Source organism: Cuculus canorus, chromosome 1, assembly GCF_017976375.1.
Source record: "Cuculus canorus isolate bCucCan1 chromosome 1, bCucCan1.pri, whole genome shotgun sequence".
NCBI lineage: Eukaryota > Metazoa > Chordata > Aves > Cuculiformes > Cuculidae > Cuculus > Cuculus canorus.
Genome location: NC_071401.1, coordinates 143,750,690 through 143,770,416, shown reverse-complemented (window position 1 = coordinate 143,770,416; position 19,727 = coordinate 143,750,690). Strand labels below are relative to the sequence as shown.

At 47.8% G+C, this 19,727-nt stretch overlaps 1 protein-coding gene across 5 annotated transcripts in view; it reads left to right on the top strand.

Annotated features, from left to right (window-relative positions):
* IQSEC3 (IQ motif and Sec7 domain ArfGEF 3) overlaps positions 1 to 16,255 on the top strand; it is a 108,470-nt gene extending 92,215 nt beyond the window's left edge. Inside the window, exons 8-15 of one of the 5 annotated variants that reach the window (XM_054055394.1) lie at positions 379 to 518; positions 1,346 to 1,471; positions 2,593 to 2,692; positions 4,800 to 4,961; positions 5,745 to 5,837; positions 6,499 to 6,542; positions 6,626 to 6,705; positions 8,791 to 8,927. In XM_054055394.1, the coding sequence (XP_053911369.1) occupies positions 379 to 518; positions 1,346 to 1,471; positions 2,593 to 2,692; positions 4,800 to 4,961; positions 5,745 to 5,837; positions 6,499 to 6,542; positions 6,626 to 6,700 (740 nt within the window). In that variant the 3' untranslated portion in view covers positions 6,701 to 6,705; positions 8,791 to 8,927. Of the gene's footprint in view, positions 1 to 378; positions 519 to 1,345; positions 1,472 to 2,592; positions 2,693 to 4,799; positions 4,962 to 5,744; positions 5,838 to 6,498; positions 6,543 to 6,625; positions 6,706 to 8,773 lie in introns of all 5 variants that reach the window. The other 4 variants (XM_054055388.1, XM_054055405.1, XM_054055414.1 and 1 more) reach the window with 4 other exon arrangements.
* The last annotated feature ends 3,472 nt before the right edge of the window (positions 16,256 to 19,727 follow it).

The following is a 19,727-nucleotide window of genomic DNA, read 5'->3' as shown; positions in this document are numbered from 1 at the left end:
TCCCAACATGGATGTCCTTCACATCTAGCACTTCTGTTGATATGAAAACAGCACAGAGGTTGCTGCTGAATGGCCCAAGATACATGAATGTGAAATTGTGGCTGTAAAACCCTAGGGAACACATGGAAAGGAGCCACCATGCAGAACAATGGAATAATGAAATCTTCTGCATTGGCCCTAGAGATGTCAATGACTCCTGCTAGTGCAGCAGATGTATTAGAGAAAAAAGAAGACAGCCTGAAGCGAAGTGTTGCTCTATCCCTTCAGCCTTCTCAGCACTGCACAGTGCAGAGACAGTAGATGCCTGTCAGGGACCACTGCTTCTTCCTTTTCGTTTTCTCCCTGCCTATCCCGCCCAACATTTTCTGTGTTTGGCAGGGGTGGACGATGGTGCTGACATCCCACGGGAGCTGGTGGTGGGGATTTACGAGAGGATCCAGCAGAAAGAGCTAAAATCCAATGAGGACCATGTGACTTATGTCACTAAAGTGGAGAAGTCCATAGTTGGAATGAAAACGGTGAGCATGCATAACCCCACTGGCACCCACTAATTCCTCTCATCCCCACCTCTCTGACTGTTCCTCTTTACTGCCTTTTCCTCTCTGCCCCTACTCCTCTTCTGTAATACTTTCCTTGCTTGTCTTGATGATTTCACACCCTTTTCTCCAAACACCTTTTTCCTCGCTATCTCATTTTTTTCCTGATTTTGGGGGATCTTGGTGGTGAGAGTTTACGTGGTGAGAGTTTACAGTATCTGTCTGGTGCAGTAATTGTTTGCTCAAGAGTCTCATTGCAGGTCCTGCCTGCCAATGGCCCAGTGACAGACCTGTAGTGTTTCAAACTTTCAGGCCTTGTGAGGGTGTAGGAAGCAGAAGGCGAAGTGAGAGAAAACAATTTCACCCGTCTGTTTCTAATGAGTTCCCTAAGGACTGCTGGGGCTAAGAGACCCTCAAATGCAGAGACAGCTTCTTTAGCAGTAACTGATCTGTAATGCAAAAACATACAAACTGTTTACTCAACATGAGTAAAATAATTTCTCAAAGCCCAGAAAACCTGCAGATCCCTAGTGACTGGAAACTAGAGGTATATGAAGATAAAATGTGTGAGCAAGAGGGTTCCCAACAGCTGTCCCACTCCTCTGACCTATACAGATCACAAAGGCATATCTCTTTCTGCTATTTCACCAGCAGAAAAAGTGATGGTGAGGAGTGCTGGGGAGGATGATTTGAGTGGGCAGAATTGACTTGTGCTGTTGTCGCTGGGCAGGGTTGTGTGGTCTGAGGGTGGGGTGGCCCCGCAGTAGCACCTCCCTCAGCCCCTGCGTGCTCTTGTGGATCTTCTGCAGGTTCTGTCTGTGCCCCATCGCCGGCTAGTCTGCTGCAGCCGTTTGTATGAAGTGACTGATGTGAACAAAGTGCAGAAGCAGGCAGCTCACCAGAGGGAAGTTTTTCTCTTCAATGACCTGCTGGTGGTGAGTGTGCTCTGGCAATTAGGCACTGCAGTGATAAAACTTGCCCTGATTTCTATAAAGCAAGGTAAAATCAGTCCACAACATGCCTTTTCCCCCTGATGGTCCATCTACTGCTCCATCAACACTGTAAGACACAGCTTTGGATCCTTTAGTGTTAAAAACCTACCAAATCTATAACTCCTCTAACCCTTGAAAAGACAAACTGTCACATCCCACAGCCATCCAAGCAGTGTCATTGCTCTCTCTCATGCCTTTGCCTGCAGGGAGGTTCATTGCATGAAAGGGAGGTTCATATCTTTGTCTGTTTGTACTATAGTAGACAGAGTCCTGCCTTGCACTTTGAATCTGAAAGCAGTTTAAAATGACTGCCTTCTAACATTGCAAAAGCTGTAGAAGAGTACATATTACTTACTGGAGCCCCAAATGTGTATAGTACTTTTTAAAGTGTCCCACTCCAGCAACCATGCAACTGAATTTAGACAGGGACAAAGGAAGGCAGAGGTATGCTGAGACTGGAAGGACACCAAACAAGATGGAAGTTCTGCTGAATTTAATGAAACTGTGGATGTTGCAAATGTAAGGCTAAAAGCAAATTCTTCTGTAGGGGCAAAGGACAAAAGAGCTTTCCCCATCTATTCCTGTGCACCCATTGGTACAATTATGAACATGGAGAAGAAGTTCTTCTCCTTGCTGTCCCCCTACTCCATGGAATAACTCAGATCTGTATGAACTAGTGCTGAGGGATCAAGATCAGTGCAGCATTCACATCTTCTCTTTTTCCCAGCTCCAAGGTATTTCTGACAGGCTTTCCTTCAAGTTTTGATCTGGCCCTTGGTGAAAAGAGTTACCCTTGCAAACTCAGAAATGTGGGCATCAAAAAGCCAGCACCCCTGGGAGCCGAGTGGGTCCCAGGGCTACGTATACAGAATTGTGGAAGTGTTGTTACAAGTGCAGCTTGCCAGGCAGCTTTCTGGGCAAAGAGCCTGTCAGTCACCAAGCGTTACTCCCATGTACAATTAACAGAGCTGGCAAAAAGCTTTTTTTGCTTTGAGCAGTTTGCATTGTTCTTGCCTCGCTATTCCCCAGCACCCTGCCCAATGATGCATCTCTCCCTTCAACAGATCCTCAAGCTTTGTCCCAAGAAGAAAAGCTCCTCAACATACACCTTTTGCAAGTCAGTCGGACTGTTAGGGATGCAGTTCCATCTCTTTGAAAATGAATGTAAGTCCATTACTCCTGGGTTGCTTGGAGGGGTTTGGCAAGGAAAAGGAGAAGAAGGGAGAGGTTATGTCACCCAGTGTATTTACATCAGAAGAAAGGTTCCATTGGGGTTAAAAGTGGAGGGGAAAAAAATGAGGCTTGGTGCTGAGGAGATCTCTGTGTCAGTACAATGTGATGTCAAGAGGTTCCTGGTACCTCTTGCTAGATCTGAGCACCTGCAGAAGGGCAGAACTTAAGCTCACTGAAAGATCTGGTTTGTCATGGTGGCAGAGAGAGCACTAATATGGAGGAATGAGGAAAATAATCCCTAGATACATCTCACTGAGGTCTCAGGAACCAACTATAGATGGAGAACCTCGTTGACACAACTGCTGCTGTGAGCTTAGCACTTCTCCCCTCATGCCCAAAGTCACAACTCACACCTCTACCTTTGACATTGATAAAGGCTCAGGTGCTCCTGCTGCCTTCTCAGACTGTGCCATGCTGTGCTGTGCTGAAAGCTTCCCAAGACAGAAGCAGAGCCCTTGGAACACCACACACCAAAGCATGGCGAGAGGCCAGCCCTAGTCAGCCCGAAGGAACAGAGCCATGGTGTGTCATGATTGAGGCTTGTTGTGTTGTGGAGGAGCTCCAGAAACAGGCAGGCTTCCTGCTGTCGTGGGTAGAGGGGCTGCACAGCAGTTCTGGGCAAGCGTGGCCGATGCCCACTGGGCTTTTTGTGAGCACCTGTAGATCATGTTGCAGGGAAGGAAGACTGTAGCAGCACTGTGGCTATACCAAGTTTTTAAAATCCTCTCTCTACCCTATTGGTAGCCTGAGTCACTCTCCCAACGCCCTACCCCCTGCATCATGCCAAGGCATTCACATCCTGATATGTACAAAAGAGTAATTTATAACTGAGCATCCCCAGGCGGCACCATCAGAGCTGCGATCAGCTTCCAGGGGTATGGTGACTGTCCCGGGACTGCCCAAGTATCTTCTGGCAAAGGCATCCTGGTGGGTATCCCCTGCAAAGTCAGAAAAGCAGATGTCATAAAGAACTTGTGATCTGAACAGATGAGACAGACACAGGGTGGAAAAAGGGCCTGGGACAAAATTGTGGGCTGCTGAGAGCTGGCAGCAAACAGCAGGATGGTTTTTTGACTTGTTTGGTAAAGACTGATAAAGGAAGTAGGTGGTGAAGAGAGGGAGATACAGGAGCAATGGAAGAGAAGAGAAAGCAGGATAGGGGAAGGGAGAAATGAAATTTGGAGAAAAGTGAGAAGGAAGGAGAAAAGGGATCAAAGCCATTAGCCATTGAGCAAAAGGCAGAGAAAGTCCAGTCACAAATGAGGCAAGTTCTCTGCACACACTTGTTCTCGTGCTTCTTTTGGCTGAAACCCTGCACCAAACCAGATTTTGAAAACACAAGGCCATTTGTTGTGACATTTTCCACTCTCTGGACCCAGTGTCCATTTACATTCCCCTGTGTTTTGCCTGTTGGGGTGTACTAAGTGGGCACTTACAAACCCACATTTTTCTCTTTGCCATTCTCTGTGCACAGCACAATGAGCTCCCCACCCACACAGTGCTAACACTCCTGCCACTTTCTCTGCTGCTGGAAGTAGAGACTGAGGAGAAGTCCTGCTAGTGTGGGATGTTAATGGCTGTTCTGAGTTTGATTCCAGGAGTCAATCTGACCTGCTGCGTCTCCCTCAGGAGAAAAAGTGTTTGATTCCAGGAGCCAACCTCTCCTGATGCATCTCCCTCAGGAGAAAAAGTATTGTTAGCCCCTTATATTCATTGTTTACACCTCCATAGATTCAGAAGGGCTTTACCTCTGTGCTCAGGTTCTCAGAATCAATGTTGTGCTAAGTGTACCTAAGAGCTAGATTTTTCTGGTTTGGTAGCACTGTGTTGCTGGTGGCACTTGCCTTGCCGATGCATCTTGGCCATTCTGTTCCCTTGGAGGGCTGCAATGCTGCATGTTCTCACAGTTTGCAGTGTGACAAACTCTAGGTGTGGAATTCCTTTGGACTCATGTTGGAAGGTCTCTGTCCAAAGCAGCCAACTACTCCAGTGAGAATGCGTCACACCTCTTTATCTTGTTGACACATCTTCTTTACAGATTACCCCCATGGCATCACACTGGTGACTCCAGTTTCAGGCTCAGAAAAGAAACAGGTACTACACTTCTGTGCTCTGGGTGCTGAGGAAATGCAGAAGTTTGTGGAAGACCTGAAAGAGTCAATAGCAGAAGTGACAGAGCTGGAGCAGATACGAATTGAGTGTAAGGATCTCTAATACAATTCACACTCCAGTGCCATCACACTGCATGTGTCTACAAGGGAGAAAGGGTAAAGGAAATGAGTTCTTCAGGAACAGGGGGAAAGAGGATGAGTAGCACAAGTCTGCACAGGGTTGTTTTTGTGTTCGATGATAATGCGGTCAGGCTCTGTGACCACCCACCAGCAGAAGAAATGGAAGAATTTAACTACTTGTGATGCTTAGGAAGTAGGGTGTATGATACAGTGGTCTGGAACAGTGAAGCTTAGACTATCAGACCCAAAAGGCTATTCTGCATCCCGTACTCCTTTGGTTATACAAATATGATCTGTAAATAGCTGGAAAGTACAGAACAGGTCTGGTAGCCTTAGCAGAGTTGTTCTTCACTCCAGGAATGTCTAGGGGACAAGCAGTCTGTACTGTGCCCCTGTGCGGGTTGTTTTACAGAGATTAGATGCCCCTGAAGCCTTTGATAGCTTTTCCACATATAAACTGATAAGTCAAAGTAGCTCAGCATCAGTGGTCCCCTCCTATGCAGCAATAACCTATTCTGTATAAATGCAGGTCTTATATAGAAGGCTGTGTGGGGATATACAAGTTATGCCATATGTCAAGTCCTCTCCAGTTTCTGGTTTTTTTCTTGGCTGTTCCTTTCTCCCTCCCTACTTGACACTCTTTTGTCATTTTCTTGCATTAATTCTCCTTGCTGACTTCCAATACTGTTCCTTCAGTATGCCAGTGTCCTTGCCTCCATCCCTCTCCTCATTCACTCCCCTGTGTCTTGCAGGGGAGCTGGAAAAACAGCAAGGGGCAAAGAGTCTCTCATTAAGGACCAATGGAGCCCAGATGGAACTGCAGTCTAAGCAAGGCTCTCCAACAGGTAAGAGGACACCCAGCTTCTCTTGGTTGAGCAAGACTGCCTTTGCAAATGTGTTTTCATTGATTCCTGTGAGAATAACTGCAAAAAGAAATCATCAGTTTTATATACATTAGCCTTGGGCGCAGTGGAAATATGAGAACATATGCATTCTTCAAACACCCTAAAACCAGCCATTAAAGTCTCATTAGCAAGTCTGGAGTTTTAACATCTAGCAGAGAGGCATTACTGATGGAGCACAGGTGTCTTCTGGAGAACCTGACCCACTTTTTCTTCCTTGAACTGATGCAACAGAGTAACTGCACTATCAACTTCCTCCACTCCCTTCATCAACCCTTTGGACCAACCTCTTGGTGTCAAAGGCTTTGTGTCCATTTATACCCTTGGCTTGTATGCCAGCAAAAATCAAGTGCAGAGGTGAGAAAGGCTACCAACTCACTATAATGACACTAAGGATAGGACCTAAGGCTAGGACCCCACCGGCACCTTCCCCTACCCCACTGAGTAGCTATCAGGTTGCAAGAAAATCTTTATTTGTTCCTGCAGTCAAGAATCTTGTTTGGCCCTGTACCTCTCCCCTTAGCTTTCCAGTCCACAGGATAAGGGTCAGCCCTTGACTAGAGGTACAGACCTCGCGAGTGAGATCTTCTGTTTTATTTCAAAGGCAAGAAGGATTTGGGGGAGAAGGTCTCGGACAGCACAGTGGAGGTAAGTAGAGTGCAGAGCAGCTGAGGTAAGTAATTTTCTCTCACTTCAGCTCTTCTCACATTCTCTGTTGTTTCTTTTCTCAGGTTTTAATCAATGCCTCCCCAGCCAGACTGACAATTTTACCAATTTCCAGAGATACAATTAAAAGTTACTGCTAGGACGGGTAATACAACTTTCAAATCCAAACTAAACTTCAAAGCATTTTCAATCCGTTTTTATAACTGTAACATCCTTCATGGACCAAGCTCCCAAACGCTATAAACTAACCCACGCTCTGCTTACGGGGACACTAAGAACCCCTCTAAAGACTTTCCTGACATGCTAACTCCATGCAGCATCACATGCAAATTCCCTGCAGCCCAGCTTTCCTGCACAATCTCAGCAGCTCTGTCTCTCTATTCCCCCTTGAAGGGGATTAAGCATGGCCTTTGTATACCAGAGACTTTCCCTAGAGCTTCACCTTCCCAAGTAGGGAGCTTGGCTGTCCTATGTACATCTGTCTTTGCAGGAATGTCTAGCATCCAGTGGGCTGCGTGTTTCTTCACAGACACCCATACTCCCACTGCCTGTGAGGAAACAGGAAAATGCGATCTTCACACTGAAAATCTTATCTACTACTTCCTACTCTCTCCTTGTCTAGAATATCTCCATTATCCTGAATTTGCCCTTTTCTAGGGTAGTTCTTTCCCCTCTTGTCATAGTATATTTAGTTGAAGTGTTCAGCTTCCCTGTGGAGAGCGGGTACTGCTTCTTTTCCCTGAGGAGCACTCTATTTCCCTGCAGACACCCCCTTCCTAGGGAAGGTGCCTCTCCCAGCCAATTTCCTATTTCTACTGGGAGGAGTGTTTCCTTGTGGAGAATGGGTTCCATGTATCCTGATGTCATTAACACTTTATGGCCCAGCAACCAGTTTTTCCTAGGGGATATTCCTCTGCTTGAATAAATATGGGCACAATATTATGTCCTGCTGCGCACTGAGTCTGGACAACCTCCATGCTTGATGAGGGACAGGCAGCTCATCCTTGTTCCAGCATGGTGGGAAGCTTGGCCACTGCACAGCTTCTTCCCAGTTGCTGGTGCTGCTGCCCAACCTGCCAGACTGTCAGGTCACCGCCACTGTCCCATCTGCCCATCTGTACCCCTGCCTACCTGGAAGTGCCATGCCAATCTGCAAGCACTGGTTTCCTACCGAGGGTTTGTCACTTGACTGACATTTTGGTTTGAGCTGGCAACTTTGCTCTGGTTTGGCGTTTCCATCAGCCCATGTCCGTGTCGGAAGAAACTATAAATTCATCCACCATTTGGAAAACACCATTTTCCTGCTATGCTTTCCTCTTTAGGGACCTCCAATCCAGGCCAGCTCCTCATTTTCAAACTGGACTCAGTGAGCTTCCTTATTTGACTCCATTATCAGCGTCTCTCTGTGGAGACTCTGATGACCTCCTGCTTCCCTTCCCCCCTTTAGCTGCCCAAGTAATACTCTGCTAGCAGAGGAGCATTTCCATTTCTTTGAGATTATCTAATCTGCTGCCATTTCATCATGAATTTCTTTTATCATTGTATGAGCTAGATGGGCATTTTTTCTTTCTTTTTTTTCTTTTTTTTTTTGAAAATCATTTCCTTTCACTGACAAACCATCAAATGGATCAGAGGGAGCTGCCTTTTGCTGGAGTATGTCAGATTTCTGCTTTTTCCTTTGTAAACAGATTAGACAGTCATGTGGTGCACCTTCCTACTCAGAAAGGCAGGGAGCTAGGAAAGGCTTGAGTCTCTCTGTCTCTCTCTATCTCAGATTCAGCTACCATCATTTTGCTGAAACATACAGCCTCAATTATCTGAAACCTTACTGTCTGGTTCCCCTCTCCTTTTTGCTGGTGGGGACAAGGGCATGACCTCTGAGGTCTGTTAATTACCATGAGAATTCACGGATGCCTCCATTTGTAGAGCAGACTGTGCCATTTGGATAATCAAAGTTGCATTGCATTTGGGAACACCGGCCCTGTCGCTGTTGATGTGATGGGAAGGACAGGGACACTTAGGCCTAGATGGGGGTGATGGGGCGATTGCGAGAAGCTCTGCAGCCAGGGGTTGTGTCTGTTCTAGGTTTTTTTGGGGGGGTAGGTGTTTAATGCACGTGAGGCCGGCTGGTGGCGGGGGTTCAGGGCAGCCAGTAGCAGCAGATGGGAAAAGTCTTGTAACATTTAATGCTTCTTTGGCTGTTTCTAAACTAGGTGTCAATTCACAACAGGCTTCAAACGTACCAGCACAACTCCGCCCTGGGGCCCGAGAGTGGAATGCAGCCCAGCATGCGTCTTAACATGCCACGGGAGCGGCTGGAGACAGCACTGGTGCCCTCGCACCCCGCCTCAGCGGGGACACTTGTACAGTGCCAGCAGATTGTCAAAGTCATTGTCTTGGACAAGCCGTGCCTCGCTCGAATGGAGCCGGCCCTCAACCAGACTCTGACACGCTACGTCACCTCCGATTCCTGCACCTCCACCCCCTGGCGTGGTGTGGGCAGTGGGTTCCCCGGGACCCCCATGAAGTTGGTCCATCAGCCCCCCCTCCCACCTCCACCACCTCCCTACAACCATCCCCACCAATATTGCCCCCCTAGCTCCCTGCTTCAGAGGCGCAGGTACTCAAGTGGCTCACGCAGCCTTGTGTAGCCACACCACCAGCACCAAAACAGCACAGACTTCCCTGCTTCCCTTCCCCACCACCTCCTGGGGACCCTTTCTGCCTACAGAGATCTAGTTTGTGATTTATTTTTTAGTAAAAGAAGAAGAAAAGAAAAAAAAAAAAAAAAGAGCTGACTGACCTAACTGTTACCCTGTCTCCCCTCAAGATGATGCTAATTGTGAGGAGCCATCTATAGAAACTGCCAACCTACATGCTCACACATCCTCACACCCTGCCAGCCCAGCTGGCCTCCTGTGCTGGTACCGTCCCCATGTAGCACTTTGCTGCCCTGTTCCTGAGAGGCTTGATGACCTGCTGCTTTGTAGGCACCTGTGTCTTCCGTTTGCTACTCCTCGACCTCCTTCCCTGCCTTGCATTTACCTGGCCATAGGTTTGTACCCACCCCAAAACTTCACCAGCCTCAGAGAGAAATGGACTCGGCCGTGCCAAGGACCAACCTTGGGGCACTCCCTGGGGTGGAGTTCCCCCTGCCACCGCTGCTACCGCCTGCTGAGCTGGAGCTGAGAACTTGTACCACTTGCCATGCTTTCTCCTCATTGCTCCTCAAATATTATCTCCTTGCAGCAGCCGGTTCCAAGCAAGGGAGTGCATGACTGAAAGAGAGCTCAAGAGGAAGAGAGACTGTCCTGAGCTGCAGTACAACGCAACAATGGCCTCACTCTGAACACCAAAACTCTTTCTGTTGTTATATTGGAGCATTGTACCAGAGACCTCTGCTGAGACCTAGCAGACCTCATCACATGTAAATACACCTGTATGGTAGTGTATGTATGGCGCATGCTTACTAAAGGAAACACCAAGCAGTTCTGAGGGAGCTGAAGGGATGGATTAAGCCCAGGGATATTCCTGGAATGGATGAGTACTTTTCCAAAGAGATGGCACCAAGTGGTGCCCTCCCACCTCAACACACATACCCCTCCCCCCCCCGCTACACACACACACAAAGATTGTCTTCTCTAGCAGACCCACCTCTGCAGTCCTCCTTCCACCTGGTTTTGTGTTTCCTGCCCGCCTGCTTTTTTATATTCTGAAAGCAAAACCTTTGGGGTGGATGATCCCTTCATTTGGGTTCTTCCTCCTGTGCTAGAGGGAATGGGCTTTTTGGAGACCACTCATGTGAGGTCCTATATGTGTCTTCTGCCTGGCTATACTCTTGTCTCCATCAGCTTTTCCTATGGGACAGCTGATACCAGACTCCAATGTCTCTTCTCTTCTCCCCCTCCCTATCTCAGCTTCAAAGTGAGGGCAGGGGGAAGATCCTGAGATAGAGATGACAGCTCGGCTCCTCTGCTTTATTGGGAACATTGATGTGAAGGAAGACAGTACTAAAAATGGGCTATGGATGTATTTTTAGAAAAAAAATCTCTTTGAGCAGCAGGGAGGGGAAAGTATTAATTAGCTTAAAGGCTTTGGTCTCGCTCACTCTCTCTATCTCCCTTCAAGGCTTAAGACCAACTTTATGAGTTTAAAATAGGACAGAATGCCTTTTAGGGCCTCTATTTTTATTTTATTTTAAAAGAGAAAGAAAGAAATGTGCTTCCTTTCTGTGCGAGGCTGAGACATGAGCGCTGGGTGCTGATAATGCAGCCGTTGGGTGAGGAGTGGTAGGAGTTGTTGGCAGTGGTGGGGGTGTGAATAACGTCAGAGGAAGAGGGGTGGTGAATACAGGTGCAGGAAATTCTTTCTTAACTGGTTGTGTAAAAGCCACACAGCAATTTCCTTAGGGATTATGCAAGTATTCTCATCTCTGGGGCTATTGCCAATGACAAAACTACAGTGCATCAGGGACTGGCTCCCCTCAGTGCTCTATGGATGTCAGCTGGTTCTGCTGAAATGTTCAGTTGATGTATTTGACCTAGGCATAAGTCCAGATGGAGTTAGGGAAGCGGGCAGGTACTGGAGTGAAGCCCTCTAGGGCAGGAGTCTGCTCACTTCCAGATCCGTTTATTCCCAAGTCTGACCCATGTTCCCAGGTGTGCCAACAGGTCTGTCTAATTTGTTTGCTTAGCTGTCTACAGCAGGGCACTAGGCTACCCCTTTTATACTCAACAGCAGATGTACTGACCAGGTGTCAAAAGGCACAGCCTCAGGGAGGACTGTGGAAGGAGAAGACAGAAAAGATTGTAAGAAAAGCCTGAACAGAAACCCAATCTCCCTCCAGATCAGAGAAGTTTTCTTCTAGCTATCCGCTCAAGTCAGTGAGGATGCTCCATATCTCAAATCGAAGCCCCCAGGGAGAGGTACTTACTGATAGGCAGAGATCAGCCCCACACCCTCCAGCCAGCTGTGAGGCACAGATGGCCTGATATGCTGCTGGCTCCCTCCAGGGTGACACCTCACCACCCCATGGCAGCCAAGATCTCATATGACCTGCCCATAGCTTCCTGGGAAAACACGTGTGGTATCTGCCATTGTCCAGTCAATGGAGCGTGTGGCTGCCATTTCATTTTTACTCACTGCCTGCGGTGAAAGGGCTGGTGTCCAGGAGGCACTGGCACTGCCTTCCCTTCTCAGCGGTTACTTCGCTGTTTGAGAGGAATGTGGTACTTGTGCAGTGTGCACGGAGTGCAGTGAGTCTCTAAAGGTCTCCGTGAGTGTTCAAATAAATAAATTGGATGTTACTTGACGTTTAACACGAAGCGACAACAACAAAAACCTTAAGGTACTTGATGAAATAATTTTTTAGATAAAATATTTATAACGATGTCTATGAAGTTCCTACAAGAGAGGTTTGCTGCTTTAATAATTTATTGGGAGAGCTACAAGAATGTAAAGAAGAAATAAGGTAGCTTTCATGAGACTTTCTTCTTCGTGCTGGATGAAGGATGGAAGCAAGTTAACTGGAGTGACAGGGTACCTGGGCCACAGAAGTCTCTCAGGGCAAGTTGTCTCCATTTCCCTCACCTTGCAAAGGCTGGCCTTGAGCTTTGGACAGAGTAACAAACGTAGATAACCCTTGCTGGTTACAACAGCTTCTGTCAGATTTAGCAGGAGAGACACCAGACCACTCTATTCCAGGTTGTTGTGGAACAGGTTGCTCTAAATTCTACTGTGTAGCTGAGCCCTTCGGACTTCACTTCAAAACATGGATTTGTTTTTTTTCCTTTGAAGGCTGGTCTTGAAGGATGACAAGCACCTTAAAGCATGTTTACACCCCATCTGATCTATTGCATCGTCTAATCCCTCATCCTTCCCACATACAAACAACACACACGGACTCTCTGTAGCTGTAGTACTGTGAATAGACAGTCTTGCCCACATACTGATGTTTGACAGGGGGCAGCCCAGAAGGACCGTGTCAGTGACAACCTCATAAAGGACAAAATGTGTACCACAGGTAACCCAGAGGGACCAGCCCAAACTAAAATAGCCAGCTCTTGACAGCAGTGATTCTTATTGTGAACCTAGCACAATCTTTCAGGTGGTGGGGTCAGGTAGGAAGCTGCTGCGGAGATTAGCTTGGCCCAGATGAACTACTGGCTTTTTGTTACGGAATTCATATCCTTCTGTATTAAAAAGGAGCTGGGGGTTGTGGGGAGGGGGAACGTGGTGGAGGAGAATAAAAACCCAGTAAAGAGCATTCTGCAGTGAATGTTGGTTACTCAGAGGCCAAACAAGAAGGTGGCTCTGCTGGAAGGTGGAAGAGAGTGAGGCGTTACTGAGGTCTACAAAGCTGCATTAGTCAGGTTCTGTCCCGATTCTCTATTGCTCATACTGGGGTAGGTCCAGTGAAATTAATCTCTTTACACTGGTAGCAAAGTGATGGGAAATGTGACAAAAGAGTCAAGCTTAGTGCAAACAATTTGGGTTTAAAGCAATGTTTGTCTGCTGCTGTAGTACTTTTGATGCTATAACCTGGGCTACAGTGGCAGCAACACTCAGTGCTTTCTGCAACATCTTTAAAGCATCCCATTGTTCACATTTTCTCTCCTTCCTGTAGATGAATGGTTTGGATATGATCTCCAACCAAAATGTCATCAATAATAAGACTTCTTCACAAAAAGTTACCACCAGATTTAGAAGTATTTGAGGGCCTCTGAGCTGTAAGAGTTTGAGTTTTGTTAGATCATTTTTAGAAGGCTCAACCTGCAACTATCTGCATGTGTTTGTGAGGTTTCCAAAACAAATCTGAGCCCTAAATCAAAGAAGCTGCTGCTTGGCAGAGTCTCTGCTTTGAAATGCGAGTTGCTGAGAAAGCTCCCCCATCTCCCACTCCACCAGCTGCCTCACTGTGCTAGTGTAGGCTCCAGGGACTGCCAGCAGTGTTTTGTGAGCTAAAGCTGCCCTTGTCCTCTCCACTCTTTCACAGTCATGCCTGGGACAGCAGCTTTAAAGTCACCCAGCTCTTCAACACTAGTCAAAACCCCATCTGAATGTGTCTTTTCCGAAAACTAACAACAGAAGTGTTACCTGTGTATAGGCTTTTGAAAGCACCTGTCTGTCTGTACCTGTTTCCTGTTGTAATTATCACTAAGAAAAGCTTCCTTTGGGAAAAGTGGTGTGGTCACACCTAGCAAAGAGTCCAAATGGCTAATATTTTGTAACAAAATAACAAAAAATAGATCAGAGGTATTTTATCTGTTCAATTAATAGAGTTTTAGAAATTATATTGAGATATGTCACTTGTGCGGTAATGTTTTCTTTGCCTCAGCCCCCTCTTCTGCGTCCCTGGGCTCCCTCGGTGTGTGCAGGCACATGAACAATACAACAAGGGTGTGCTCCCAGGGAGTGCTGAGCATCGTGGCTTCCTGCTGGCATCAGCGGCAGCCTGCTGTGGCTACTGCTGGTTTTTCATCAGATGCAGCAAGAGCTAGCTTGATGCTCAGGTCCTCTGAAGATCAGATCCAGAGGAAACCAGGAAGAAATAATCTTGTCCAAGAGACAGCAACTCAATGTGAAATTCACCCCTGCAGAGAGACAGACAGGAAAACACAGGGGAAGGCAAAGCTCTTCCATGCTGCGGCTCCTTCCTTTCCATCTTGCTGGCACACAACAGAGCCATCCCCAAGCCCTCTGCTCACATCTATGTAACTCTGCACCCCAGGGGAAGGAGGCCTGCACATCCATGCAAAGCGCACACTGCTGCGGCAAGGGGAACAAATTCACAAGCCACGTGTGCCAATGTGTGTATTGGATGCCGGCTGGCTGCAGAGAAACTCATGCACCCGGAGACGTCAGCACATACTGCGTGTTAATGCACACAGCATCTGCCGACATGTAGGACTGTGTGACCCATAACGCATAGGCACCTCTACTATCCACAAAGCTGAACATGCTGTACAAATATATCAGGCATATGCAGCCATGCACTGCCCAAAGAGGACAGTTACCATTGCAGCACATCTTACAAGTAATGCAGGCTCAGGCTCGGTTAACATTTGGATGGAAGACACATAAGGAAAATGTCATTTCCCATGCAAATCAGATATACATGCATATTTATACAAAGCATAATCGGAAGGCTAATGAAACTGACCTTTGTGAAGCTCTGCACAGGGATGAGACAAGTGATCAGAGACACACAGAGCAAGCTGTCTTCTGCAACCGTGGGGGAAGGCAACCTACATCTTTTTAGCAGTCGATCAGATGCTGGGGTAAGATTGCACTTGCTAAAACCCCCTGTCTTTAGGTTGTAAATTCTTTGCTGGCTTCAAAGAATCACTTAGTTCGCCAGGGCCACAACAAAACATTTGGGAGGACAGGAAATTTCCCAGGGATTCAGAGGGTTTCCATTTATGGTTTGTGTGCCACGGATATATTATAAATCAGCCCACCCTAAACAGTCATTTTCTAAGATGTTTTGAAACAGGAGATTATTGAAGAAGTTTCTGCCTGATGTTTAGATCACACACCTGGCTGTAAAGATGAAAGCAATAAAACCAGATTGTCTACATGTGAAATACTTCTAACTTGCTCCGATGTGCAGATACTATTATTAATTGGAAGACGGCAGGTCCCTTTTGGACGAATATTATGTGGATTCAAATAGTGTTGGTACAAAGAGATGATAATCCAAAACGAATATGCCACAACTGTCATATTACATCTGTACACTGTTACATCTATGCAGTTATTGCATAAAGTGCAATAACATATATATAGCGTGTTCAGAGTTAATCAAAGTATGCCACTCTTTCCCACAGAGAATTTTGAGATGGAGTTTTTCTCTGAAACTTTTAAGATGGACTTTAAATGAAGGACATCCCTCAAGTGATCAGCTGTAACTGGGTTCAACCTACCTCCTATCAAGCAAGATGAAGAAGACTTGCCACTGAAGTCACACTACACAGTCTGTTGTCTACCGCTTCACAGGCATTGTCCCCGGGGTCAGATACCTGTCCCGAGGCTGATGCAAAGAGTAGAGCCCTCAGGGAGCAATGTGGTGGCAGAAAGGTTACCACAAATCTAAAGCTGCCATGTGACAGTCCCTTATCAGGGACAGGGATAGTGCCTGAAATGTCACTGTTGTGTGCAGGGCACAATGGGTGCTTTTCCACTGCGTCTAGGGGACTCTGGGAAGATTATGCTGGTGCTTAGGGATGCCCAGCTGATCACAGAGCCGAGATTGACTATTCTGATTCAGGTTTCCTGTCATCACCAGCTGTGGAGGGAGAGGTGCCCCTCTGTAAGTCAGTGTCCAGATCCTGAGTCTAGCAGCCTGGAGTCATGCACGTACTCCTGCCTGACCAAAGAAAAGTGGCTGAGAATAAGCAACTCTTTCAAGGATGAGGGTGACTGGTGAGTAGGGCTGTGGGATTTAACCAGGTTAGGAGCTCTGTCACACTTGGCTGACCTTGGAATATTTTTCCTGCAGCTAATGAGTGCAACTGAGGTTAAAAGCTGGTGAGGAGCTGTGTTTTCTGCCTTAATCCATACAACCCACAAGCTGAGATGGTTCTCAAGCATGCAGAGTAGGATCTTACATTGTGCAACACCTATGCTCCAGCCTTGGGGTCTGACAGTGTGGCACAGTCATCAGTGACTTCTTGAAAACAAGAATCTGTCTTCCTAAGCCTTCCTCCTCCTGAAGGGTAGAGTCTCCCAAACAATATCAAGTTCACTTAAAAGAAAAACAACAAAAAACAACACAGGGAGTTGAAGGAGAGAAGGAAGGATCATCCTCCACAGGACCGTAGGGCCAAGGCTGTAGCAGCAAAAACACTTTAGGTGAAATATGCCCATCCTGATATTCCATGTACACCTTCCTATTCCCTCCCATTATGGAAGGCTTGACTATTCAGAACATTTCAGCTCTCCATCTGAAATGTACGGAAGCCTTACACTGACCGCTCATAGACTTGCAGATCGAACAGGACTCACACAGTGCCAGTGACAGGAGAAATTGCCTGTCTCATCCACTCACCCCACTTCATGGTCAGGATTTCCCTGACCTGGCAGCCCCTCTTTGCTACTTTCATTAATTTCCCATTGCTAAACCAGAGAGGGCAGGGCAGCCTCCTCCCACACTCTGCTGCAAACTGATGTCTATCCACAGGGCACTAAAGCTGCCCATGTCCTTCCATTGCCACCCTGTGCCGCTTGCACAGCTGCTGGGAAAGAGCTGGGCCAGTACGGGCTGATGTGCGCTTAAAGGCAATGGCTTTGCTGAGCTCTGCGCTGGCAGCAGCTGCAGGTTCCCTGACTCTCTGCACAATGTGCAGCACAACGGTACAGGGATGCTCGCTCCCTCCATAGCCCCTATCTCACTGCTAGTACACCCCTGCCACAGCCGCCTCTTCACTCTTCTGCCTCCTGCTGCTGCCTTTGACATGGGAAGCGCTTCCCCCTTCCTCCTCCCACTGCCTTTTTGAAGGGAGATATTCATTATATTTCGTAACAAACTTGGAGCAAAGTCTTTGGGCAGCACAGGAGAAGGAGGATAGCATGTTCCTGGTAGGAAAACACAAATCCATATATTATGAGCAAACATCTCTGTGCTGATTCTGGCTAAGCCTGAAACAGCTAAGCCTGGTGCAGGCAAGTCATGCCAACATGAGGGCATAATGCGGGAGACTGCCAGCCCGGCTCTGATGGCAGCTAGCAGGACACCAGCCCTCCTGGGATGCTATGAGAAGGGCTTTCACCCTGCCAGGACAAGCAGCCCTGGCAGGAATAAGAGCAACCTGGGACAGCCGATGTTATAACTGTTGTATCTATCCAAGTAAAAGGCAAGAAAAGCCACCAAAACCCTCTTCAGCTTCCTAGGCAGGAGGAAACAAAGGTAGGAGAAAAGTTAACAATGAGTGGTGCTGCAGCCCTGCTGTGCAGGGAACCTAGACCCATGTTAACCCTCTTGCTGGGGCAGGCATCACCAAACAGCTCAGTGCTAATGGTAGAGGTTCCCCAGGACATTTGGCTTTGAAAACTCTTTAGGAAAACTGAGAACCGAGAAACTTTTCAAAACCGGTGAAAATAGTCACTGGAGTGAGCCTAACCATACCAGGGCCTGGTGTCTGATGCTGATGTCTCCTCCTCCCCCTTACCTGGTCTTCACTCTTGTGCAAAGGGATGATTTCCCCTTGGCCCTGGAGCAGGTCCAGGGGTGTTAGGTCCTTGTACACTCCCTTCAGAGCTCAGGAGTTAGCAACAGTGGGGGGAAATCACAGCCTGAGCTTTCTGAAACAGCTTTTGGTTCAACTTACTGGCTGATCACTGCTACCTTAGCTCTCCTTCATCTTCCCAGTCACAGCTTGCAACCTTCTGCCTAGAGAAGGAATTACCTCCTTTGCACCAAGCAGGTCACAGCAAACCTTGCAGCCAATGACAGAATGAGCCCAGAGCACAAATCGGTCCCTGTGAGCTGGATTTCAGCTGGCATGACTGGGCAGCATGCTGCTTTCAGCACTTACATTGCCTTTCTGCACACTTAGGACCTGCCTAGCAGGATCCCTTGTTCAACATAGCCCTTACCTCGCTGTGGGAACAGGTTCACCATCACATCTTTTTGTAGGTAGGGATAGTGCTGTTCAGTAGGGACCACATAAAGCTGGGCATCATTATCTTCCCTTTCTAAGAGGAAAGAAAAAAATCCAGCCCCTGGGATCTGACCTTGGACTTCAGCCTCAGCTCACATCTTCTGGCATCCTCAGTGAAAAGGACAACCCACCCAGCAGCTCAGGACAAGCATCCAGGAAAGAAATGTGCAAAGGAAAAGCAGAAGCCCTTATTAAATAGCTTGTTCAAAGATAAAACCTCGGCCATCTGTCGACTTGCCCTAGAAGAGACACTGCTGTAATAATTAGCAGCGGGAAAGGCAGCAGAGATGACAGTGAAAAAATGTTAGCAGTTTGCTAACATTTCGCACAGGTCTGCCATGAACACAGTGGGAAGAAGGAGCAGTGAGGAAAAGTGCAAAGGAAGAAAGACCACCTTGTCTCACCAGGGCAGGGAGGGGCAGAAGCTTCCCAGGGGCCACAGAGTGCTTTGAGTTGGTGCAATTAGACCCTTGGTATCCCAGAAGAAGAGGACAAGCCATGGGGACAAGTGGCAGCCAATCTGTCTCAGAGCTGAGGGCTCTGCCCTGTGGAGGAGTCCCCACACCTGGGGGGCATCTTAGGGGCTCTGGTGCCACCAAAAATTGGTGCAGCCCCTCCAAGACTGGTTGCATGTGGCACTGCACTGGATAATGGCTGGGACGGTACCGGGGAAACACGGTGAACCTCTCACTGTGGCTGTGCCACTTACCCAGCTCGCTCCCATTTAAACAGTGATGGCTAATACGCAGACTCACCTTCCATCCCCAGAGAAAGAAGGCCTTCTCATTAGAAAGTTCAAAGCATCCAGGAACCCTTTAAAATCCATTGGTGCAGCCTGACAGCAGCACCCGCCCAGCACTCAGACATGCTCCACGGTGCCAAAGCAGGTGCCCAGCCGTGTGACACTCCTGCACCATGGGCTGCAGAGCCCCTTGCCACACCCCATCCTGCTCCCTGTCAAAGTGTCACCCCATACAGCTGCTGCTGGAGCTCAGAGAGCAATGCTGAGCCTTAACTGCTTCTTCCCAAACGCCTGCGCTGTGGCTAGAGCTGTGACAGCTGCTCAGTCACACTGCTCCCCTAGGAGCATTGCACCGAAGTTCCCCTCGTAGACCTGAAAAGCCGCTTTAAAATAAGAATCTTGAATTATAATTCCTAATCCCTTCATTTGCAGTAAGTGCAGAGAGAGGACGGAGATGCTAGCTGTCTTTCTCTCCACCCTGCAGGACCAAACACACTTCAAAAACTCATCGATGTGTTAGAGCCATGGGCTGGGCAGGCAGCAACCTGGCTTTACTGCTCAGCCAGAGTGTTGCACCATCAAGGCAGGGAGAGGCAGAGGGGGGGATGTTGCACCTTTCCCACCAAAAGCATTCATCCAACTCCATCTCTTGTCCTCATCTCCATTGAGGAATTATTTTTAAAGGCATGTCAGCTCTGGCATGTGACAGAGAGGGATGGGCAGAGAGGGAGTGGTGGGTAGCTGGGATCAGCTCTGCAGACAAGG